General features: G+C 39.5%; 1 protein-coding gene across 2 annotated transcripts in view; it reads left to right on the top strand.

Annotated features, from left to right (window-relative positions):
• LOC128684224 (DNA helicase MCM9-like) overlaps positions 1-27337 on the top strand; it is a 259723-nt gene that overhangs the window by 92198 nt on the left and 140188 nt on the right. For both annotated transcript variants that reach the window (XM_070094149.1, XM_070094144.1), the window contains exon 6: positions 7503-7609. In XM_070094149.1, the coding sequence (XP_069950250.1) occupies positions 7503-7609 (107 nt within the window). The remainder of the gene's footprint in view (positions 1-7502; positions 7610-27337) is intronic.

Genomic DNA, 27337 nt, shown 5'->3' with positions numbered 1-27337 from the left:
TTTTTGGGGGCTCCCAGGAACATAACCTTATTTTTCCCATAAGTTCTTCAGTTCATCTAACACGATTTTACCTAACACAGCATTTTCAGGAACGTAACTACTGTGTTAACTGACAGTGTACTGTATACGTATTTCTAGACAAAAAGTATGTGACCAAGGCAGGTAAAAATGTTCACCTGTCAGTGTGTTTGTGACTATTTGAGTACTATTTCACTACCTAATGCAGTGGACCCTCAGTTATCAGCCGTAATCCATTCCAGAAGATTGGTCGAAAACCGAAATGGCTGAAAACTAAAATAATATTTCCCATAAGAATTAATGTAAATACAATTAATCCGTTCTAGACAAAAATATTCACAAAAAAATAATATTTTTAACAATTATATAAATATTACATACCGTTATTGAAGGCTAATGCTGGCTTCTGGAAGATAGGGAGGAGGAAAGAGGGAGGAGTTAGTTTTTGGAAGGGGAATCCCCCTCTATAAAGACTTTAGGTAGCAAAGCCTTCTCTGGGGTTACATCCCTTCTTCATTATTTAATGCCACTAAGGACCAGCTTGAGAGTCACTGGACCCCTGTCTCACAAAATTACTGTCCAGAGTGCTATGTTTCTGGCATCTCTTCAAGATTTCCCTGAAGTGGGACAGGGTTTTGTTACTAAACATGTTGCAGATATGGCTTGTTTCAGCTTTGTCAGGGTGGTACTTCTCGACAAAACTTTGTACATCATTCCACTTTGCACAAATGTTCTTAATCAATAAAGAAGGCACCTCCTTCACTCCCTTTTCCTCCTCCTCTGAAGCAAGTTCCTCAGCTGCAGTCTGTTGCTGTTCAAGTTGAAGCTCTTGCAGTTCTTTAGTGGTTAGCTCTTCCCTGTGGTCCTCCACCAATGCTTCCACATCCTCGCCACTCACCTCCAACCCCAGGGACTTCCCCAATGCCACAATAGAGTCCACAGGGTTGGCAGGGTCAGAGTCAGCCTCAAACTCTTCAAAATCCCTCTCTTGGACACAATCTGGCCACAGTTTTCTCCAAGCAGAGTTTAAAGTCCTGGAAGTCACTCCCTCTGAAGCCTTACCTATAAGGGTTATGCAGTAGAGGATAGTGAAGTGATTCCTCCAGAGCTCTCTTAGGGTCAACTGAGTGTCCGAGGTCACTTCAAAGCACTTTGAAACACTGCTTTTGTGTAGAGTTTTTTGAAGTTAGAAATGACCTGCTGGTCCATGGGCTGGAGGAAAGGAGTGATGTTAGGAGGCAAGAACTTCACTTTTATAAAATTGAAGTCCCTAAACACTTGGTCTTCCAAGTCTGGAGGATGTGCAGGAGCACTGTCCAGTACCAGGAGGCACTTGAGTGACAATTTCTTTTCCAGGAGGTATTTTTTCACACTTGGGCCAAACACATCATTAACCCATTCTTTGAAAATATGCCTGATAACCCATGCCTTATGATAAGCTTTCCACATTACACACAATCTATTCTTCATGACATTGTTTTTCTTGAACACTGGGATTTTCTGAGTGATACACGAGTAAAGGCTTCACTTTGGAATCCCCACTAGCATTACCACACAACAGAAGAATAAGCCTGTCTTTCATAGGCTTGTGTCCTGGCAGTGCCTTTTCTTCCTGGGTAATGTAGGTCTTATTTGCCATTTTCTTCCAAAAGAGGCCTGTTTTGTCACAATTGAACACTTGTTGGGGTTTGAATCCTTCAGCCTCTATGTACTCCTGGAATTCCTGCACAAATTTTTCAGCCGCACATTTGTCAGAACTTACAGCTTCACCATGCCTTACAACACTGTGTATGCCATTACACTTCTTAAATCTATCAAACCATCCTTTGCTGGCCCTAAATTCACAAACTGCAGCACTTGTTCCAGGCATTGTCTTTGCAATATCCCCATGAAACTGCCTTGCCTTCTCACAAATAATCGACTCCAAAACACTGTCTCCCACTAATTCTTTTTTCTTAATCCACAATAATTATAACTTTTCCATCTCTTCCATTATCGGTGGCCTTTGTTTAGAAAAGCTGCTCTTTTTGCAACATTAGCATCCTTGATTTGTTCTTTCTTCGCCAGGATGGATGTAATTGTTGATTTATTCTTGCTGTACATCCTGGCAAGTTCCACCACCTTCATACCACTCTAAAACTTTTCTATCACTTCACGCTTAAATTCCATGGTGTTTCCCACTTTCTTTACCATAGGAACTTTCTTTGGAGCCATGGTTACTTATTTCAGAGTTGCATTGCAAAAATAACACATACTACAATAGGAAATAGGCAAAATGTTAGGATGTATGAGCAGAAGCTTCCTCAGCCACCGAGAGATACAGCCAAATTGACGCGCAAGTGACCCCAGCCAGCGGATGGACGCATCCCAAATGGCCAATCACTGAATTAACGGCTGATAACCAATCGCCGATCATCAAGTTGGCTGATAACAGAACCAGCCGATAACCGGGGTCCACTGTATTAGTGTCATAACAAAGATTGGCTATAAAATCATGACTACTACTATACTGTAATTATCAGAACATAAAAATTGTGTAAAGTAAAATAAAAATTGAGGAAAGAAGGTATACTGGTAACACTTCTGCAAGCGGCAAGACTCCATAATACTGTCAGGTGAGTGTCCAGCACCAACTTTGCGGCCTTATATCTCAGTAAGTACTGACCCTAAATTTTTTTTTTGGGTCTTATTACACACAGAAAATTGCCCTCTTTATTTAAAAAAAAAGCTGTTTTTTTTTTTTTCCTAAATATTTGGAGTGCTAGAAGTGAAAATGTAGATCTACATTTGGACAGTTTAACCCTTTGAGGGTCCAAGCTGACGATCCATTCTTTGTCTACAGGGTCCAAGAATTTTCAAAAAATTTTTGTTATTTTTTCTTATGAAATGGTAGAGAATCTTTTTCTGAAGGTAATATAACAAAAAGTACAAAATTTGATGGAAAATTGATGAAATTATACTATCGCAAATTTTACTGCATCAGAGATATTTGCACATTGGCAGTTTTGCCCAATTTGACTCCAGTTTTAGACCAATTACATTATTCCAGTTGACCAAATTCTTAGCCATTTCGCTAGTATTACGTCTATTTTATCAACTGAGCACAAGAAACTGCCCAGTTACATCTCCAGGCCCCTCTTAAGTTACGCTTGCTTTCCATACAGGTACCATCCGGCTTATGACCAAGCTTGGTTCCGACCAACTGGTCAAAAGTCAAAATGGACATAAGTCGAATCTTACTACTGAATATCAACATCACACTTTTGTAATGATTTTATTTTGTTGTTTTATTTTGGTATTTCATTTTTTACTTACTATTTATGCTGTTAGTACTGTATTTTATACCGTGAGGTTTAGGATTAACACTGTGTACAACACAAACAGTTATTTATTTCCCAGAGAGTGCAAAAATTATAGGGGAATAAGTCTGTTGAGTATACCTGGTAAAGTGTATGGTAGAGTTATTATTGAAAGAATTATGAGTAAGACGGAGAATAGGATAGCAGATGAACAAGGAGGCTTTAGGAAAGGTGGATCAGGTGTTTACAGTGAAACACATAAGTGAACAGTATTTAGATAAGGCTAAAGAGGTCTTTGTGGCATTTATGGATTTGGAAAAGGCGTATGACAGGGTGGATAGGGGGGCAATGTGGCAGATGTTGCAGGTGTATGGTGTAGGAGGTAGGTTACTGAAAGCAGTGAAGAGTTTTTACGAGGATAGTGAGGCTCAAGTTAGAGTATGTAGGAAAGAGGGAAATTATTTCCCAGTAAAAGTAGGCCTTAGACAAGGATGTGTGATGTCACCGTGGTTGTTTAATATATTTATAGATGGGGTTGTAAGAGAAGTAAATGCGAAGGTCTTGGCAAGAGGCGTGGAGTTAAAAGATAAAGAATCACACATAAAGTGGGAGTTGTCACAGTTGCTCTTTGCTGATGACACTGTGCTCTTGGGAGATTCTGAAGAGAAGTTGCAGAGATTGGTGGATGAATTTGGTAGGGTATGCAAAAGAAGAAAATTAAAAGTGAATACAGGAAAGAGTAAGGTTATGAGGATAACGAAAAGCTTAGGTGTTGAAAGATTGGATATCAGATTGGAGTCCACCAAACAGTAGTGGCAGGTTGGTGTGGCAACTCCAGAAATTTGAAATTATGCTACTGAAATTAATGACAGATTATTGATGGAACCGGATTACCGATTGCCAGATTAGCGATGGCTGGCCTATACTAAAACTAATCTCTATTTCTGTTATATGTCTTCCATTCTATTAACCCTTTCAGGGTCCAAGGCCAAAATCTGAAGGGGTGCCCCAGTGTCCAAGAAATTAAAAAAAAAAAAAAAATTCTTACAGAATTAAAGATAATATTTTTGTGAAGGCAATAAAACAAAAAAAAAATTTTCTGATCAGTACTTACTGAGATACAGCAGCGGGAAGTTGACCCAAAATGACTGGGTGGCGGCAACATCAGTGACTTCCGCAAAATCACATTACAGTGGACCCCCGCATAACGATGGCATCGCATAGCGATTTTTCCGCATAACGATTACTTTTATCGCAAAATTTTTGCCGCGCATACCGATTAAAAACCCGCATACCGATTTTCGTCCGAGACGCGTCCAATGTGCCCTCACATGTGCCGGCCGTCCCATTGTTTACCAGCCAGCCTCCGCGGTAACATCCAAGCATACACTCGGAATATTTCGTATTATTACAGTGTTTTCGGTGCTGTTTCTGGAAAATAAGTGACCATGGGCCCCAAGAAAGCTTCTAGTGCCAACCCTGTGGTAAAAAGGGTGAGAATTAGTATGGAAATTAAGAAAGATTTTGAAGGGTTTGGGGCTAACCCTGAGAAGCCTATGCCAGTTGTGGAATCCATTGTGCCTACTTCAAAGATTAAGGAAATGTGTGCAGAGTGGGTTGAACTGCAAACCTTTATAGATGAAAATCACCCTGACACAGCTGTTGCAAGCCGTGCTTGTGACTATTTCAATGACAATGTTATGGCCCATTTTAGGAAAGTCTTGAAGGAACGGGAGGTACAGAGCTCTATGGACAGATTTGTTGTGCGACAGAGGTCCAGTGACTCTCAAGCTGGTCCTAGTGGCATTAAAAGAAGAAGGGAAGTAACCCCAGAAAAGGACTTGCTACCTCAAGTCCTAATGGAAGGGGATTCCCCTTCTAAACAGTAAGAAGATAATGCTCTCCCCTCCTCCCATCCCATCAATCATCACCAGATCTTCAATAAAAGTAAGTGTCATGTAATTGTGCATGCCTTTTTCAGTTTGTGTGTATTAAAATTAACATTTCATGTGGTAAAAAAAAATTTTTTTCATACTTTTGGGCGTCTTGCACGGATTAATTTTATTTCCATTATTTCTTATGGGGAAAATTCATTCGCATAACGATTATTTCGCATAACGATGAGCCCTCTTGCACGGATTAAAATCGTTAACCGGGGGTCCACTGTATTTTATTTTACATTTTTTATACATTTTTCTAATTTTTTTCTTTTTCTAATAACATTTGTGGCCTGTGAGACCAGTATAATGTATATTGTATAAGTGTACACTTATTGTATTCAACACAATAACTGCACTAATTTGTTTATCATTATATTGCTTACAAAACTTGTTTACAAGTTTATTGTAAACAAAATGATGAAAATATTAGTGCGGTTATTGTGTTGAATACAACGGTACCATATATTACCATATGGTACAATGGTGCCATAGGGTGCAATGGTACCATATAGTACAATTGTACATATGGTACAATGGTACCATGTGGTACAATATGGTACAATAGCACATGATACAATGGTACAATGGCACCATTTGGTACAATGGTACCATATGATACAGTGGTACCATATGGTGCAATGGTATATGGTACATTGTACCATACAGTACAATGATACCATATGGTTCATTGTACCATATGGTACTATATGGTACTGTTGTATTCAGCACAATAAACATTAATATTTTCATCATTATTTTGTTTACAATAGTTGTTTACAACAAAAATATGCAAAAATGTTGTATATTAGTAATGTTCTATTATATATTTAGAGATGTACAGGAACTCGACATGTTCCTTGAGGTGGATGACAAAGCGCTTTGTCTTGGAAACTGCGGAGTCAGTAGCTAGCTTGTGTCCCCACTCACTCAGTCTTGGCTGGTGTCTTGTGCCACCAACACCTATTGACCATATGGTACACAGTATAATGTGTTACAGGGTACCATATGGTACATTGTACTATATGGTATAGGGTACCATGCAGTACAGGAAAACATATGGTGTAGGGTATCATATTGTGCAGAGTACCACATGGTACAGGGTACCATATGGCACAGGGTACCATATGGTACAGGGTACCATATGGTACAGGGTACCATATGGTACAGTGTACCATATGGTACAGTGTACCATATGGTACAGGGTACCATACAGTACAGGACACCATATGGTACAGATACAGGGATCCCTATGGAAATAAGTCACCTTGACTTTTTGGGTTATCCTAGGATTTTATACGTATGCTGCTATGTATAATAATCTATATAATTGTATTTCTGTACACCTGAATAAACTTACTCAAGTGCATGTGGCATCATAAGTAAGTTTATTTAGGTATACACAAATAAAGTTACATAGAATATCATACTTAGCAGCATATGTTTGGAGAACCTAGGATAACTCAAAAAAGTCAGAAAGCCTTATTTCCATTAGGGTCCCTGTACCCTGTACCATGTGGTACCATTGTACCATATGATACCATTGTACCATATGATAACATTGTATGACATGGCACCATTGTACCATATGGTACCATTGTACCATATGGCACAATGGTACCATATGGTTCAAAACCATAGAATTCCTCTTCAGGTCCACTTCCATCAGTCGTAGAACTATAAGTTGTGAAGAGGAGAGTCAGAATTCACCCAGAGAGTGAGTGGGGAGTGAGAGCTTCCTTGCTGCCAGGCATGATGAACAAAGCTACTTTGCCAGCGTTCCCACAATGACATGCGGGCGTCCAGATTTTTTCTAGAGTGTGTACACTGACCACCCAGACCCATTCTCTCAGATGTAGGCCTACCAGCCTTCTCACGCTAAATTTGACGCCGCTAGAATTTTGGCATAGATCTACGGTTTGGACCCTGAACGTAAAGCTGTAGATCTACAGAACGGACCCTGAATGGGTTAAATGAGACCAGGAAATCATGAATACAACCATAAAAACCATAGGAAAATACACAAACTGTGTTTTAATCCAAAAACATGGTCACAGTTTTTTTTTCTCATGCACTGCGTGCTGCAGGATTTGTTTTATATGGTGCACACTTACCACATAGATCCATTCTCTCATACCTAGACCCAAATTTACTGCTCACAGCTTATCTGAGTGAGCTGAGCTCGTGGCATAGATCTACAGCTTGGACCCTGTGGAGTGAAGATAATTTATTTTATTTTTCTTCCCAGGAGCAAGTTCAGAAATTAGTGGTTGGAACTATCCCTCGATCACTTTGGGTGACACTTGAAGATGACCTTGTTGATGCTTGTAAACCTGGAGATGATGTTTTAATCTGGTGAGCACAAATTTATTTTTTGTTCTTGTTTGAAAGTATAAAGCGGTACAGTGAATATTTCTGTGTTAATGACTACAAAACTTTTTAGCCTAGTAAAGTCTTTACAGTGGAACCTTGGTACTCAAACTTAATTCATTCCAGAAGGCTGTTCAAGTGCCGATCTGTTTGAATGCCGAACGAACTTTTCCCAATCAATTTTTTTTTTTTGGTTGGCTGTTATCACTAATCTTTGTAGGTCCCATGGTGACTTATTTGTACATATACATCCTCTCTTCCCTTCATCAACAACAGCCTTCAATACATGTAATTGTCATGTTGAATGTTCATTCTTTTGTGCATGTAAATCTATCTTTAAGGTAAAAAACTTTTTTTATTGATACTTTTGGGTGTCTGGAACGAATTACAGTGGAACCTTGACTTATGAGTTTAATCCATTCCAGGAGCTAGCTCGTAATTCAATTTACTCGTATATCAAATTAATTTTCCTCATTTAAATTAATTGAAAAGCCATTAATTCGTTCCTGCACTCAGGAGAGACCAGAAAAAATACTTGAATATGATGCTGTTATCAACTGTATGGCTTATTTATCCATCACAATTTATCTGATATGACATAATAAACAATATAATTAGCACAGAAACATGATATATACTCTAGAATGAATAAAATAGGCCATAATATAGGGCAGAGGAAGTAGCAGCGGCAGAAGCGTCGGCCATTTCTGTCCCAGTATGACTAGTATCTTCCCATGTTCTTAATGTAAGAGAAAACAGAGTATTTTTGAGGCTAACTGCAGTAGATCACTAGGACCCATGGTTAGAAAAAAGAAATTTGGCTAAATGACTGTAAAAAAATGCAAGCAAGCATGAGAGAACTGCCCCCACAGGGATGTAAACTTATTTACTGCTTACCAGCTGTGCAAACTAGCAGAAGCTATATGAGTTATTACATATGTATTATTCATTATTATTATTATTATTATTATTATTATTATTATTATTATTAATTTAGGGAACTCAAGCTCTATCATTATTATAATAATAATTATTATTATTATTAATTTAGGGAATTGAAGCTCAATCGTTTTAATAATAATAATAATAATATATTATTATTATTAGTAGTATTATATTATTATTATTGTTATTATTATTATTATTATTATTGTTATTAATTTAGGGAACTGAAGCTCTATTGTTATAATAATAATAGTAATATATTATTATTATTAGTATTATATTATTATTATTATTATTATTATCATTATCATTATTATTATTATTATTATTAATTTAGGGAACTGAAGCTCTTTCGTTATTATAATAATACAGTAGACCGCCATTGAATAGTTGCTGCACAATTTTATGTAGCACGTTGTATAATTAATTTAACATGGCTCAGTTTGTGGGAAGGAAAAAAAAATTCTCTTTTGCTCAAGTAGCTGCCTTGTTGTGTAGCAGCTGGGGAGCCCTCCCCTACCACCCCCCACACCACCCCATCATCCCCTACCACTCCCCGACACCACCCCCCACCATCCCAGTCTTTCTCTGCTACAAGGCAGCTGTGTTTGTCAATTGTGTTATGATATTTTTTTTTTTTATTAACACACTGGTCAATTCCCACCAAGGCAGGGTGGCCCAAAAAAGAAAAACTTTCACCATCATTCACTCCATCACTGTCTTGCCAGAAGGATGCTTTACACTACAGTTTTTAAACTGCAACATTAACACCCCTCCTTCAGAGTGCAGGCACTGTACTTCCCATCTCCAGGACTCAAGTCCGGCCTGCCGGTTTCCCTGAATCCCTTCATAAATGTTACTTTGCTCACACTCCAACAGCACGTCAAGTATTAAAAACCATTTGTCTCTATTCACTCCTATCAAACACGCTCACGCATGCCTGCTGGAAGTCCAAGCCCCTCGCACACAAAACCTCCTTTACCCCCTCCCTCCAACCTTTCCTAGGCCGACCCCTACCCCGCCTTCCTTCCACTACAGACTGATACACTCTTGAAGTCATTCTGTTTTGCTCCATTCTCTCTACATGTCCGAACCACCTCAACAACCCTTCCTCAGCCCTCTTGTATCTGCCAAGCAGTCATGACACCCAGTAGCCATACCAGTGTTGCTGAAAGTGGCACGAAGAGGTATAAGCACTTAAGTCTCAGAATTAACAAAGATATTAGACAAGAGATAACCTGTAGCCATAACTGAAGTGTTACCTTGTACACAGAAAAAGAGGTTAACATGAGTTTGTGTAACTGACTGAATGACTGACTTACTGAATGACTTGACTGACTTACTGAATGACTTGACTGACTTACTGAATGACTTGACTGACTTACTGAATGACTTGACTGACTTACTGAATGACTTGACAGACTTACTGAATGACTTGACTGACTTACTGATTGACTTGACTGACTTACTGATTGACTTGACTGACTGACTTACTGAGTGACCTGACTTACTGAATGACATGACTGACATACTGAGTGACTTGATTGACTGAATGACTTGATTGACTTACTGAGTGACTTGACTGTAATAATAATTTATTATTATTATGTTATTATTATTGCTGAGATGAAAAAGATAATGATTTCCATGGAATTAAAGCATGAAATCATAGATAAACAAGCGAGATGTCCAGGTTTTGGGTTGAGGGGGAAGAGGGAGGGGGGAGCTGGCTCGTAACTCAAATGTTGGCTCGTATTTCACAGCAAAAAATCAACCCAGGGACGGCTCATATCTCAAATAACTTGTAAGTTGGGACACTCGTAAGTCAAGGTTCCACTGTAATTGGATTTACATTATTTCTTATGGGGAAAATGGATTCGCAAATTGTCAATTTTGATAATAGTCACACTCTCTGGAATGAATCAATTACGAAAAACGAGGGTCCACTGTAATGTATATTAGAGCTGATTTCCTCTATTCTCTTTATTACATTATACAGTACAATGGGGTCGAAGAGGTATGGGGTAGGTTTAAAAATGTAGTGTTAGAGTGTTCAGCAGAAGTTTGTGGTTACAGGAAAGTGGGTGCAGGAGGGAAGAGGAGCGATTGGTGGAATGATGATGTAAAGAGAGTAGTAAGGGAGAAAAAGTTAGCATATGAGAAGTTTTTACAAAGTAGAAGTGATGCAAGGAGGGAAGAGTATATGGAGAAAAAGAGAGAAGTTAAGAGAGTGGTGAAGCAATGTAAAAAGAGAGCAAATGAGAGAGTGGGTGAGATGTTATCAACAAATTTTGTTGAAAATAAGAAAAAGTTTTGGAGTGAGATTAACAAGTTAAGAAAGCCTAGAGAACAAATGGATTTGTCAGTTAAAAATAGGAGAGGAGAGTTATTAAATGGAGAGTTAGAGGTATTGGGAAGATGGAAGGAATATTTTGAGGAATTGTTAAATGTTGATGAAGATAGGGAAGCTGTGATTTCGTGTATAGGGCAAGGAGGAATAACATCTTGTAGGAGTGAGGAAGAGCCAGCTGTGAGTGTGGGGGAAGTTCGTGAGGCAGTAGGTAAAATGAAAGGGGGTAAGGCAGCCGGGATTGATGGGATAAAGATAGAAAAGTTAAAAGCAGGTGGGGATATAGTTTTGGAGTGGTTGGTGCAATTATTTAATAAATGTATGGAAGAGGGTAAGGTACCTAGGGATTGGCAGAGAGCATGCATAGTTCCTTTGTATAAAGGCAAAGGGGATAAAAGAGAGTGCAAAAATTATAGGGGGATAAGTCTGTTGAGTGTACCTGGTAAAGTGTATGGTAGAGTTATAATTGAAAGAATTAAGAGTAAGACGGAGAATAGGATAGCAGATGAACAAGGAGGCTTTAGGAAAGGTAGGGGGTGTGTGGACCAGGTGTTTACAGTGAAACATATAAGTGAACAGTATTTAGATAAGGCTAAAGAGGTCTTTGTGGCATTTATGGATTTGGAAAAGGCGTATGACAGGGTGGATAGGGGGGCAATGTGGCAGATGTTGCAAGTGTATGGTGTAGGAGGTAGGTTACTGAAAGCAGTGAAGAGTTTTTACGAGGATAGTGAGGCTCAAGTTAGAGTATGTAGGAAAGAGGGAAATTTTTTCCCAGTAAAAGTAGGCCTTAGACAAGGATGTGTGATGTCACCGTGGTTGTTTAATATATTTATAGATGGGGTTGTAAGAGAAGTAAATGCGAGGGTTTTGGCAAGAGGCGTGGAGTTAAAAGATAAAGAATCACACACAAAGTGGGAGTTGTCACAGCTGCTCTTTGCTGATGACACTGTGCTCTTGGGAGATTCTGAAGAGAAGTTGCAGAGATTGGTGGATGAATTTGGTAGGGTGTGCAAAAGAAGAAAATTAAAGGTGAATACAGGAAAGAGTAAGGTTATGAGGATAACAAAAAGATTAGGTGATGAAAGATTGAATATCAGATTGGAGGGAGAGAGTATGGAGGAGGTGAACGTATTCAGATATTTGGGAGTGGACGTGTCAGCGGATGGGTCTATGAAAGATGAGGTGAATCATAGAATTGATGAGGGAAAAAGAGTGAGTGGTGCACTTAGGAGTCTGTGGAGACAAAGAACTTTGTCCTTGGAGGCAAAGAGGGGAATGTATGAGAGTATAGTTTTACCAACGCTCTTATATGGGTGTGAAGCGTGGGTGATGAATGTTGCAGCGAGGAGAAGGCTGGATACAGTACACTATTGTATAAACATCTAAAAATATATCACAAATGTTATAAATGGTGCAAAGGTGACATTAAAACAATGCTAAAGATGATAAATTAGACACATGTGCAACAATTGGGTATCTTTAATGAGGAAATGTTTTGCCACACAGTGGCTTCATCAGTCCATACGAAGGAGAATTGTGAAGAACAGGAGGAGTTTGAGGTAATCAGTCCCTCAGCCTTGAGTTGATGTAATCAGTCCATCAATCTTGAAAAGAATACAGCATATGTGCAAAGAAGTGGCTTATATATATTGTAGGCAGGAGAGGTGCAGTAGTCGTAGGTGGTGTCACATTTGACGAATGTGGAAGTAGGTCATGCCCAAGGGTTAGGCAAGTGAAGAATTCCCTGTATTAAGATCCCAAGATGTTGCTGTGTCATACAGGAATGTAGATGAATGGTTCAGAGAATAATAATAATAATACAATATAATTATAATAATAGTAATAATAATAATAATAATAATAATGAGTAACTTCACTAGTTGCCACTAGTTGGCACAGCGCACTGTTTACACTCACTGTGGAAGTATTTTTGTCCTGCTTTGTTTACCCTCACTGTGGAAGCATTTTTGTCCTGCTTTGCTTGCATTATTTCATCTATTTGGCCAAATTTTTTTCTAACCATGGGTCCTAAGAAAGTAATTGCAAAGGACAGTGCTGAGAAGAAAAAGAGGATGATTTCCATGGAATTAAAGCATGAAATCATTGATAAACAATTGAGGTGCAGGTTGTGGGTTGAGGGATGCCGCTCTGCCTATCTTTCACCCTCCACTCTTTCTCCCAGATAAATACAGTGGCACCCTGATTTTCGTCCTTAATCTGTTCCAGAAGGTCGGTTGAAATCCGAAATGGATGAAAACCAAAGTAATATTTCCCATGAGGAATAATGTAAATCCAATTAATCCATTCCAGACATCCAAAAATATTAACAAAAAATACATTTTATAGAGAATAATTATAATTTTACATACAGAAAACAATGAGAAATAAATATAAAGAACTAATTTTTATGTATAAATGAACATTTAAATCATTATTACATACCTTTATTGAAGACTCTTGTTGAGCCAGCCTTTGCTGGCTTTAAATTCACTAACAGCAGCACTTGCTCCAGGCATTTTCTTTATGAGATCCGCATGCAACTGCCTTGCCTTTTCACAAATTATCCCCTCCAAAACACTATCTCCCACTAACTGTTTTGCATTGATCCACACCAACAACAACTTATCCATATCTTCCATTGTTTCTGACCTCTGTTTCGTAAGCACATTCACCCCTTTCACAACATCAGCTTCCTTGATTTTTACCTTCTTCCTCAGGATGGAATTGATTGTTGATTTGGACTTCCCATACATCCTGGCGAGCTCAGCCATGCATACGCCACTTTCGTATTTTGATACAAGCTCTTTCTTGAATTCTATCGTGTTTCTCACCTTCTTTACCCCTTTACCACCTTCTTTGGCCCCATGGTGGCTTATTTCACAGTCGCACTCAGTAAACAAGCACCAAAAACAATGGATGAACATACGGAATATTGTTCGCTCGACAAGTGACAGAGGCAGACTGAGTCAGGCAGCGGTGTCCCGGGTGGGTGGACACATCTGATACAGACGATTTCTGAGTCGATGTACGAAACCAGGAGTAAAAATTCACCAAAAAAAGTGGTTGAAATTCGAATTGTGTGATACTTGGACCGGACCAAAACTGGAGTTTTACTTTATGTACACTTTATAAAGCCAGTTTATTTCTTTACATTCTATTATGTTTTTATACAACATTTCTTATTTATAAATACATTGTTTCAGTGTTATCCTTATGAAACTAGTGATCTAGTGCAGTTAGCCTCACAAATACAGTGGACCCCCGGTTTACGATATTATTTCATTCCAGAAGTATGTTCAGGTGCCATTACTGAACGAATTTGTTCCCATAAGGAATATTGTGAATTAGATTAGTCCATTTCAGACCCCCAAACATACACGTACAAACGCACTTACATAAATACACTTACATAATTGGTCGCATTGGGAGCTGATCGTAAACCGGGGGTCCACTGTACTCTGTTTTCTCTTATAATAAAAACATGGGAAGATATAGTCAGCTGGAGTGATATGGCCGCCACTTCCACCACTAGTCACATAATGACATATTTTATTCATTCTATAATATATATCATGTTTTTATGTTATTTACAGTAGACCATCATTTAGCACAAGTTTATTTGGCACGATTTAGGTATTGCACGATTGAAGAATTGCGGCACAATTTTATGTAACACGTCGTATAATTAATTAAACACGGTTTAGTTTGTGTGAAGGAAAAAAAAATTTCTCTTTTGCTCAAGCAGCCACATTGTTGTGAAGCAGCCGGGGAGCCATTCTGCCATCCCCTGCCACTCCCCGACACTACCCCACCATCCCAGCATTCGTAATTCATACGTGTCCAGTCTTTCTCTGCTACAAGGCAGTTGTGTTTGTGAATTGTGTTATGATATTTTAATTACTAGATCTTGTATCTGCTCTAGGTAGTAGGTTGGCAGACAGCAACTGCCCAGGGAGGTACTACCGTCCTGCCAAGTGAGTGTAAAATGAAAACCTGTAATTGTCTTACATGATGGTAGGATTGTTGCTGTCCTTTTTTTCTGTTTCATAAACATGCAAGATTTCAGGTACATCTTGCTACTTCTACTTACACTTAGGTCACACTACACATACATGTACAAGCATGTATATACATGCCCCTCTGGGTTTTCTTCTCTTTTCTTTCTAGTTCTTGTTCTTGTTTATTTCCTCATATCTCCATGGGGAAGTGGAACAGAATTCTTCCTCCGTAAGCCATGCGTGTTGTAAGAGGCGACTAAAATGCCGGGGGCAAGGGGCTAGTAAGCCCTTCTCTTGTATAAATTGCTAAATTTAAAAAGAGAAACTTTCGTTTTTCTTTTTGGGCCACCCTGCCTTGGTGGGATATGGCTGGTTTGTTGAAAAAAAAAAAAATCTTGTATCTGCCAAGCAGTCATGACACCTAGTAGCCATACCAATGTTGCTGAAAGTGGCACGAAGAGGTATAAGCACTTAATGTCTTGGTATGAAAAATGGCAGATGAAGTTCATTGTGGATAAGTGTAAGGTACTAGTCCTTGGTAATGAAAATAACCCTCGAAGCTATAAACTAGGTGAAGTAGAGCTTGATCATACAGAATGTGAAAAAGACTTGGGAGTCATGGTAAGCAGAAATCTAAAGCCAAGACAGCAGTGCCTTAGTGTGCGCAACAAGGCTAACAGATTACTTGGATTTATCTCAAGAAGTTCATATAAGTAACAGAAGTCCAAAAGTTATTTTACAGCTCTATACCTCACTAGTGAGGCCTCATTTGGATTATGCTGCTCAGTTTTGGTCTCCTTACTACAGGATGGATATAGATTCATTGGAGAACATACAGAGAAGGATGACTAGAATGATTAACTGTGTAAGGAATCTCCCGTATGAAGATAGACTTAAAGCCTTAAATCTCCACTCTCTGGAGAGACGTAGAATGAGGGGAGATATCATTGAAGTGTATTAGTGGATGACGGGCATAAACAAAGGAGATATTAATAAAGTACTGAAGGTGTCGAACCAGGTAAGAACCAGAAATAATGGATTTAAGTTGGATAAATTTAGTAGTAGGTTGGTAGACAGCAACCACCCAGGGAGGTACTACTGTCCTGCCAAGTGAGTGTAAAGCAAAAGCCTGTAATTGTTTTACATGATGGTAGGATTGCTGGTGTCTTTTGTCTGTCTCATAAATATGCAAGATTACAGGTACGTCTTGCTACTTCTACTTACACTTAGGTCACACTACACATACATGTACATGTTTATTTATACACACTCATCTGAGTTTTCTTTGATTTTATCTTAATAGTTCTTGGTCTTATTACTTTTCCTTTTATATCCATGGGGAAGTGGAATAAGAATCTTTCCTCCGTAAGCCATGCGTGTTGTAAAAGTCAACTAAAATGCCGGGAACAATGGGCTAGTAACCCCTTTTCCTGTAAAGATTACTAAAAAGAATAAGAAGAAGAAAATTGTCAAAGTGGGAAGTCTGAATGTGCGTGGATGTTGTGCAAATGATAAGAAAGAGATGATTGTGGATGTTATGAATGAGAAGAAACTGGATGTCCTGGCTTTAAGTGAAACAAAGCTGAAGGGGGTGGGAGAGTTTCAATGGAGAGGAATAAATGGGATTAGGTCAGGGGTTTCAAATAGAGTTAGAGCTAAAGAAGGAGTAGCAATAATGTTGAAGGATAAGCTATGGCAGGAAAAGAGGGACTACAAATGCATAAATTCAAGGATTATGTGGAGTAAAATAAAGATTGGATGTGAAAAGTGGGTTATAGTAAGCGTGTATGCACCTGGAGAAGAAAGAAGTGTAGAGGAGAGAGAGAGATTCTGGGAAATGTTGAGTGAATGCGTGGGGAGTTTTGAATCAAGTGTGAGAGTAATGGTGGTTGGGGATTTCAATGCTAAAGTGGGTAAAAATGTTATGGAGGGAGTAGTAGGTAAATTTGGGGTGCCAGGGGTAAATGTAAATGGGGAGCCTTTAATTGAGCTATGTGTAGAAAGAAATTTGGTAATAAGTAATACATATTTTATGAAAAAGAGGATAAATAAATATACAAGGTATGATGTAGCACGTAATGAAAGTAGTTTGTTAGATTATGTATTGGTGGATAAAAGGTTGATGGGTAGGCTCCAGGATGTACATGTTTATAGAGGGGCAACTGATATGTCAGATCATTATTTAGTTGTAGCTACAGTTAGAGTAAGAGGTAGATGGGAAAAGAGGAAGGTGGCAACAACAAGTAAGAGGGAGGTGAAAGTGTATAAACTAAGGGAGGAGGAAGTTCAGGCGAGATATAAACGACTATTGGCAGAAAGGTGGGCTAGTGCAAAGATGAGTAGTGGGGGGGTTGAAGAGGGTTGGAATAGTTTTAAAAATGCAGTATTAGAATGTGGGGCAGAAGTTTGTGGTTATAGGAGGGTGGGGGCAGGAGGAAAGAGGAGTGATTGGTGGAATGATGAAGTAAAGGGTGTGATAAAAGAGAAAAAGGTAGCTTACGAGAGGTTTTTACAAAGCAGAAGTGTTATAAGAAGAGCAGAGTATATGGAGAGTAAAAGAAAGGTGAAGAGAGTGGTGAGAGAGTGCAAAAGGAGAGCAGATGAAAGAGTGGGAGAGGCACTGTCAAGAAATTTTAATGAAAATAAGAAAAAATTTTGGAGTGAGTTAAACAAGTTAAGAAAGCCTAGGGAAAGTATGGATTTGTCCATTAAAAACAGAGTAGGGGAGTTAGTAGATGGGGAGAGGGAGGTATTAGGTAGATGGCGAGAATATTTTGAGGAACTTTTAAATGTTGAGGAAGAAAGGGAGGCGGTAATTTCATGCACTGGCCAGGGAGGTATACCATCTTTTAGGAGTGAAGAAGAGCGTAATGTAAGTGTGGTGGAGGTACGTGAGGCATTACGTAGAATGAAAGGGGGTAAAGCAGCTGGAACTGATGGGATCATGACAGAAATGTTAAAAGCAGGGGGGGATATAGTGTTGGAGTGGTTGGTACTTTTGTTTAATAAATGTATGAAAGAGGGGAAGGTACCTAGGGATTGGCAGAGAGCATGTATAGTCCCTTTATATAAAGGGAAAGGGGACAAAAGAGATTGTAAAAATTATAGAGGAATAAGTTTACTGAGTATACCAGGAAAAGTATACGGTAGAGTTATAATTGAAAGAATTAGAGGTAAGACAGAATGTAGAATTGCGGATGAGCAAGGAGGCTTCAGAGTGGGTAGGGGATGTGTAGATCAAGTGTTTACATTGAAGCATATATGTGAACAGTATTTAGATAAAGGTAGGGAAGTTTTTATTGCATTTATGGATTTAGAAAAGGCATATGATAGAGTGGATAGAGGAGCAATGTGGCAGATGTTGCAAGTTTATGGAATAGGTGGTAAGTTACTAAATGCTGTAAAGAGCTTTTATGAGGATAGTGAGGCCCAGGTTAGGGTGTGTAGAAGAGAGGGAGAATACTTCCCGGTAAAAGTAGGTCTTAGACAGGGATGTGTAATGTCACCATGGTTGTTTAATATATTTATAGTTTGGGGTTGTAAAAGAAGTAAATGCTAGGGTGTTCGGGAGAGGGGTGGGATTAAATTATGGGGAATCAAATTCAAAATGGGAATTGACACAGTTACTTTTTGCAGATGATACTGTGCTTATGGGAGATTCTAAAGAAAAATTGCAAAGGTTAGTGGATGAGTTTGAGAATGTGTGTAAAGGTAGAAAGTTGAAAGTGAACATAGAAAAGAGTAAGGTGATGAGGGTATCAAATGATTTAGATAAAGAAAAATTGGATATCAAATTGGGGAGGAGGAGTATGGAAGAAGTGAATGTTTTCAGATACTTGGGAGTTGACGTGTCGGCGGATGGATTTATGAAGGATGAGGTTAATCATAGAATTGATGAGGGAAAAAAGGCGAGTGGTGCGTTGAGGTATATGTGGAGTCAAAAAACGTTATCTATGGAGGCAAAGAAGGGAATGTATGAAAGTATAGTAGTACCAACACTCTTATATGGATGTGAAGCTTGGGTGGTAAATGCAGCAGCGAGGAGACGGTTGGAGGCAGTGGAGATGTCCTGTTTAAGGGCAATGTGTGGTGTAAATATTATGCAGAAAATTCGGAGTGTGGAAATTAGGAGAAGGTGTGGAGTTAATAAAAGCATTAGTCAGAGGGCAGAAGAGGGGTTGTTGAGGTGGTTTGGTCATTTAGAGAGAATGGATCAAAGTAGAATGACATGGAAAGCATATAAATCTATAGGGGAAGGAAAGAGGGGTAGGGGTCGTCCTCGAAAGGGTTGGAAAGAGGGGGTAAAGGAGGTTTTGTGGGCGAGGGGCTTGGACTTCCAGCGGGCGTGCGTGGGCGTGTTAGATAGGAGTGAATGGAGACGAATGATACTTGGGACCTGACGATCTGTTGGAGTGTGAGCAGGGTAATATTTAGTGAAGGGATTCAGGGAAACCGGTTATTTTCATATAGTCGGACTTGAGTCCTGGAAATGGGAAGTACAATGCCTGCACTTTAAAGGAGGGGTTTGGGATATTGGCAGTTTGGAGGGATATGTTGTGTATCTTTATACGTATATGCTTCTAAACTGTTGTATTCTGAGCACCTCTGCAAAAGCAGTGATAATGTGTGAGTGTGGTGAAAGTGTTGAATGATGATGAAAGTATTTTCTTTTTGGGGATTTTCTTTCTTTTTTTTTGGGTCACCCTGCCTCGGTGGGAGACGGCCGACTTGTTGAAAAAAAAAAAAAAAAAAAAAAATTAGATTTAGAAAGGACATAGGTAAGTACTGGTTCTTTAACAGAGTTGTGGATGTGTGGAACAATCTTCCCAGTAGGGTGATAGAGGCTAGGACCTTGGGTAGCTTTAAAAAGAGATTGGACAAATATATGATTGGGAGTGGCTGGGTTTGACTGGTGTCATTGGGTACAGGAGTTAATTCTTCGGTAGCTTTGGGTAGAGGTCGTTTTGATAAGGACCTGCCTCGAATGGGCCAGTAGGCCTTCTGCAGTGTTCCTCCATTCTTATGTTCTAATGTTGGTTTATGTTCTTACGTTAACACGCGTTTTTGCGGTCATTTCTGCAAGCATTTTTGTGTTCGGTGATCCTAATGTCCAGAGATCTGGCTGTTTCCCCTACATATACTCTTCTTATCTTCTCAGTGATACAGAGTCTGAAGCACTCAGCTTAGGTCTCAAGTTTGCTACTGGCATACGGAAGCCTAAATGCGAGTTAGACACAGTGATCAAAAACCACGACTTCGGTGACTCTGAATTTAACAAAGGTTTCATACAAGGACTTATTGCAGCTGCGGTTTCTGAACTTAGTTGTCCAGTCATTTCATGCCGCTACTTCCAGGCACTCAAAAACATGGCCACTAATAATGATATTCTCATCACCACAGCGGACAAAGGAGGAGGAGTGGTCATCCTCAACAGTACAGACTACGTTAGTAAGATGCAAGATTTATTGAACGACGTCAACATATATGTTTCTGTCCCCGAACATACATGGAAGAAAGAAACAGATTCCTTTCTCAGTAAGACCTGCAGCATAGTCAGGAAATCAGAAGAAGGCAAAAAGCTCTTGTGCCCCATCCCTACCAACCCCAAGTCAGCAAGGCTTTATGGTTTACTGAAGACCCACAAACCAAATGTGCCCATGAGACCCATTACATCTGGAATTGGCAGCACCCCACATAGCCTGGCAGGAGTTTTGGCGAAATATTTGTCTAAGCTCCTGGGTACATTCAGTCAGGCTCACCTGAAGCATTCGGGTGACCTCCTTAACCGTATCTGGGATCTCAACATGAGTGATAAGAAGCTTGCAAGTTTCGACGTGACTGCCTTATTCACCAATGTCCCAGTTGATCAAGCCATTGATCTTCTTCGCAGGGTGATTAACGATGACACAGAGTTACCTGTACCCTGCCAAGATTTTGTGAGCCTTGTCGAACTTTGTGTTCGTTATAACTGTTTTAAGTTTGAGGACAAGAAGTACAAACAACTCTTTGGGCTATCCATGAGATCCCCCCCTTAGTGCAATTCTTGCCAATTTATATATGGTGGACCTGGAATCCAGACGGATCTTCAGTAACATACCTAATTCAGTTACATGGATGCGGTATGTTGATGAAATTTTGATCATTGTGCTCAAAAATCTAGACATACGTAGCATCCTCAACACCATCAACACTCTGGAGCCTACTATTAAATTTACGCTAGAGGAAGAGAAGGACAACCAGTTACCTTTTCTTGATGTTCTCCTACGCACTGGTGAAAATAGACTTTAAAGTCTACTGGAAACCAATCTACAAGGGCGATCTACATTTCTTCTCTCACTATGACACCAGAATTAAAAGAGGGGTTGTTACTGGCTTCTTTCTGAGAGCCTACAGAATTTCCAGTCCGCAGTTCCTCGAAGAAGAATGCACATACATCACCAGCTATTTAAGTTCAATACACTTTCCCCTACACTTCATACGTGACTGCAGGAAACGTGCGACACGTATCCTCAACAAGACGAACACCAATCAAGTTGAAGAAAAGCCTCGAAGTTACATCGTTTTACTGGTCACCAATGTTGCCACTAATGTTTCAAAAATGTTTGACAGAAAACTGGCTAAAATATCTACCAGCTCTTCAACTACTATTAGGAACCTGATATAAAAACCCAAGCATGATTCTGGCACACGTGCAGGAATTTACACTATACCATGTGGGGGGTGTGACAAAGCATACATAGGGAAAACAGCCAGATCTCTGAACATTAGGATCACTGAACACAAAAATGCTTGCAGAAATGATGACCGCAAAAAAAAGTGTTCAACATAGGGTCGATGTTGGACACCTCATGAAATTCAATGAAGCTAAACTAGTGATTAAAGAAGACAACTTAAGACGGAGAAAATGCATAGAAGCTGCACTAATTGCTGTCGGTAACACTATAAAGCAAAAATCCGGTAGTTACAGTATCTCAAAATTGCTAATCAACAGGATATTACCCATTCTGGAAACTGCTATTACATGATGTCAGCAGGTCCCTCTCTAGCCATCCATCTCACGTCCTTAATTCCACTACTACTACTACCACCACCTCTACCCACTCGACACTTCACCTGACTCCTGCCACTATATATACGCGTTTTCTTAGTTTTCTCTGTATTAGGACTGAAGAAGCCACTTGTGGCAGGCAAAACATTTCCTTTAATAAATGTGCTGAACTACACATAAATGTCTTTTTCCACACCTCTAACTCATGTATTTATCCAACCTAAATTTGAAACTACCCAAGGTTTTAGCCTCAATAACCCAACTAGGTAGACTGTTCCACTCATCAACTACCCTATTTTCAAACTAATACTTTCCTATATCCTTTCTAAATCTAAACTTGTCTAATTTGAATCCATTACTGCAGGTTCTCTCTTGGAGAGATATCCTCATGACATTATTTATATCCCCTTTATTAATGCCCATCTTCCACTTATACACTTCGATCATGTCTCCCCTTGTTCTTCGTCTAACAAGTGAATGTAATTTAAGGGTCTTCAATCTTTCTTCATAAGGAAGATTTCTAATGCTATGTATTAATTTAGTCATTTTACCCTGAATGTTTTCTAACGAATTTATGTCCATTCTGTAATATGGAGACCAGAACTGAGCTGCATAAGATTATTTTTCTGAGTGTTTTAGTCCAAAAAAAAAATTTTTGCCATTGGTACTTACCGAGATATAGAGCCGTGAAGTTTGCAGAAAATGAGCCGCGTATGGCAACAGCGGCGACTGCCGCTCACCCGGTAAACTTTAGTTTACTTGTATTTGAAGGTTTGTTGTTTTTTTCACTATTTTATTTTTTCACATAACTTATGTGGCCTATGAGACCAAAGTAAATACAACACTAGGCGAGGCCTTACTAATGTAAAAAGCTGTAATGTAACCGATTAACTTCTGTTGCTTACACTTGTTTGCCTTATTACGTATGCTGAGGCTGTCTAGGTTTAAGGTTGCTGCTTATAACCCCCAAAGTCCTTTTCACAATCTGTATGGCTGTTCTACATTATTTAACTTATAAGTGCTAGGGTTGTGGACACTCCCGAGCTTCAGAACCTTGCATTTATCTACATTGAACTGCATCTGCCACTTTTCTGACCAGTTATTGAGTTTGTCTAAATCCTCCTGAAGTTCCCTGATATCTACGTTTGAATCAATTATCCTACCTAACTTTGTGTCATCGGCGAATTTACTCATTACACTAGTAATTCCCTCATCAAGATCATTGATATATATTATAAACAACAACGGACCTAAGATTGATTCCTGTGGAACGCCACTTGTTACAGATCCCCACTCGGATTTAACCCCATTTATTTATTTATTTTATGTCTTTGCAAACAGTACATTGAGATTTTATATTTACAATAGTGGGTTGCAATGCAAAGAGAGCCTCTATTATGCCTAGGCATTATGGGCTTACAGACTACTTAACACTAAGGATATATGGACACACTCTGCTTCCTGTCTGTGAGCCATGACTCGATCCATGACAGCACTTTTCCCCCAATGCCATGAGCTGCCAATTTCTTTAACAGTCTTTGGTGCAGTACTCTTTGCCTTACCAAAATCTAAATAAACAATATCAAATTCTTTGTCATGATCAACAGCCTCAAAAGCTTTACTGAAGGATGTTAATAAATTAGTTATACAAAAGCCGCCTCTCGTGAATCCATGCTGAGTATCATTAATCATATTATGCTTATCCAGATGGCTTCTCATAATCTCAGTAATAATTGACTCAAGTAATTTGCCTACAATTGAGGTTAGGCTTATTGGGCTATAATTTGTCCCCTGCTTTAAAAATAGGAATTACATTAGCCATCTTCCACATATCAGACACTACACCTTTCTGAAGAGATAAATTAAAAATATTAGTTAACGGTTCACAAATTTCCATTTTGCAATCCTTAAGAACCCTTGAAAAACGCTCATCAGGACCTGGTGATTTATTTTGTTTCAGACGGTCTATTTGTTTCATAACCATTTCACTAGTGAAATGGTTATGTTCTTATGTACACCCTACAGTAAAATAAATTAACATAAATATGAGATGTTTTTCCAGTCATCTTGTTGAGTGTCAGAAAGAATAATGTTTTTCTCTAGTTCAATGCCAAAGAAAATGCATACAAAATAATATTACTGGGGGTGACTGTAGAAAATTATTCCTTTCGTATGCCTTCACTCATAGCATCATTTCTTCTAAAAATGATGTTACATGAGAATGGGAATGTTGCTCTTTATTTATTCTACTGTCCCAATGTGGAAACAACTTGTACACAATGTAAAGTGTGTGTATTATAGTGTAATACAAACGTGCATTAACTGTCCTCTCTCATTTACTCGTTCTCTCTCTCTCTTGTTTATTCATTTTATCTCGTTTACTCACCTCTCACCCTGCATTTAAATTACAAATATTTTAAGGCAAGAAATGAGTGAATTGTACAGTGAAACCTTGGCTCACAAATTTCATCCGTTCTGTGACCTTGTTCGCATCCTGACTTGTTCATATGCTGAGTCAATTTTCCTCTTTTAAATAAATTGAAATGCCATTAATCCTTTCCAGCGAAATTCCTGCTCTCAGGAGGGATGATAAAATAACACTAATAGCAACTCTATTGCTTATTTTTCTATCACAATTCATCTAAAATGACATAATAAACAATATAAATAACATAGAAACCTAATATTAACTCTAGAATGAATAAAATATGCCATTACGTATGTGGCTAGTGGACAGCGGCGGAGGAGAGTGGTCGTGAGCATTCTCGCTCCCACTGTGAAAACGTCTCCCATGCTTTCCTGTCAGAGGTATTATTATAAGAGAAAAAGAAGTTTGTGAGGCTAACTGCATTAGATCACTACTTTCATAAGGAAAACCTGTGTATGTACCCTGGAGAAAAGATGCTGGCGAAGGTTGACGGTGGAAAAGATAGGCAGAGTGGCATATACTGTCAGGAGTTCATTTTGTTTTGTCCTTTTTCCATCGCTTAATTGATTAACTTAATTGCTACACTCTTAATGCTATACGTACAGTGGACCCCCGCATAGCGACCTTAATCCGTGCAAGAGGGCTGGTTATGCGAAATGTTCGGTATGCGAATGAATTTTCCCCATAAGAAATAATGGAAATCAAATTAATCCGTGCAAGACACCCAAAAGTATGAAAAAAATTTTTTTTACCACATGAAATATACATTTTCCTACACACAGAGAAGGATACATGCACAATAGTAGAGTAGTACATGCACAATATATATTGTGCATGTACTACTCTACTAAATGAAGAATAAATGACACCTTTATTGAAGATGCAGCAATGACTGATGAGACACTGTGTCCTGGGAGTGCCTTTTCCTCCTGAGTACTGTAGGTCCTGTTTGGTATTTTCTTCCAGAACAGGCCTTATCACACTGTGTATGCCACTACGATTCTTAAATCTCTCAAACCAACCTTTGCTGGCTTTAAATTCACCAATATGAGCACTAGTTCCAGGCATTTTTCCCTGTTCACCTGGGTGTTAGTCGACTGGTGTGGGTTGCATCCTGGGAGACAAGATTAAGGACCCCAATGGAAATAAGTTAGACAGTCTTCGATGACACTGACTTTTTTGGGTTATCCTGGGTGGCAAATCCTCTGGGGTTAATTGTTTCTTGGTATTCTCAATAAGCCACACCAACAACGGTGGTACAGCAGCAGCAGCAGCTGACGGTGGTACAGCAGCAACAGACGATGCTACAGCAGCAGCAGACGATGCTACAGCAGCAACTGACGATGTTACAGCAGCAGCAGACGATGCTACAGCAGCCGCAGCAGCTGACGGTGGTACAGCAGTAACAGACGATGCTACAGCAGCAACAGACGATGCTACAGCAGCAGCAGACGATGCTACAGCAGCAGCAGATGATGCTACAGCAGCAGCAGCAGCTGACGGTGGTACAGCAGCAACAGACGATGCTACAGCAGCAACAGACGATGCTACAGCAGCAGCAGACGATGCTACAGCAGCAGCAGACGATGCTACAGCAGCAGCAGACGATGCTACAGCAGCAGCAGACGATGCTACAGCAGCAGCAGACGATGCTGCAGCAGCAGCAGACGGTACTACAGCAGCAGCAGCAGCTGACAGTGCAGCAGCAGCTGACAGTGCAGCAGCAGCTGACAGTGCAGCAGCAGCTGACGGTGGTACAGCAGCAGCTGTACCACCAATAGTAGCGATGGTTGATTGGGGTTTATTATACAACCTGGCCAGCTCGGAGACACGCACTCCACTTTCATACTTATCAATGATCTTTTTCTTCATCTCCATAGTAATTCTCACCCTTATTGCTGTAGGGTTGGCACTAGAAGCCTTCTTGGGGCCCATGGTCACTTATTTTCCAGAAAAAATCACCTAAAACACTGTAATAATACGAAATGTTCCGATTGTATGCTTGGATGTTACCGCGGAGGCTGGCTGGTAAACAATGCCACTGGCGGAACATGTGAGCGTGGCTCAGGCCGCACATTGGACGCGTCTCGGACGAAGGGCGGTGAGCGGGTTTTTGGGCGGTATGTGAGGCAAAATTTTTGCGATCAAAGCGTCCGGTATGCGGATTGTACGGTATGCGATGCGTCCGGTATGCGGGGGTCCACTGTAATTGCTGCTTAGAAATTACTATAATGCCCTTTGTTGTCACTATAGCATTTATAGACTCCTGCTTTAGTATTGTACATATCGTAGATTTGCTATGCTGTTACTCACTTGCCAAGCCCTTAACCCTCGCACCTAGTGTGTGCTTATCTATGATTTCCTGCTTTAATTCCAGGGAATTCATCCTCTTTTTCTTCTCAGCACTCTCCTTTGGACTTGCTATCTTAGGACCCATGGTTAGAAAAAAGAAATTTGGCAAAATAACTGCATGAAATGTAGAAAACGCAAGAGTTCCTTCCACTGCGAGGTGAGCTCCATCAGCACATGTGCACTGCTCAGCATTGTTTTGGTACTCAGTCTGCCATCTCGTGGTGGCGTTCTGAAACTCTCTTATTATAGTACTATTATTATAATTATTATAGTATTATTATTATATTATTATTATACATATTATTACGTATTATTTTTATTATTTCTTTCTTTCAATACACCGGCCGTATCCCACTGAGGCGGTGGCCCAAAAGGAAAAATGAAAGTCTCTCCTTTTATATTTAGTAACATATACAGGAGAAGGGGTTACTAGCCCCTTGCTTCTGGCATTTTAGTCACCTCTTACGACACACATGGCTTACGGAGGAAGAATTCTGTTCCACTTCCCCATGGAATATTTTTATTATTATTATTATTATATACAGTGGACCCCCAGTTTGCGATGGCATCGGTATCCGATAAATCCGGT

Source organism: Cherax quadricarinatus, chromosome 4 (genome assembly GCF_038502225.1).
Source record: "Cherax quadricarinatus isolate ZL_2023a chromosome 4, ASM3850222v1, whole genome shotgun sequence".
In the NCBI taxonomy this organism is placed as follows: domain Eukaryota; kingdom Metazoa; phylum Arthropoda; class Malacostraca; order Decapoda; family Parastacidae; genus Cherax; species Cherax quadricarinatus.
This window is presented reverse-complemented; position numbering and strand designations above follow the sequence as displayed.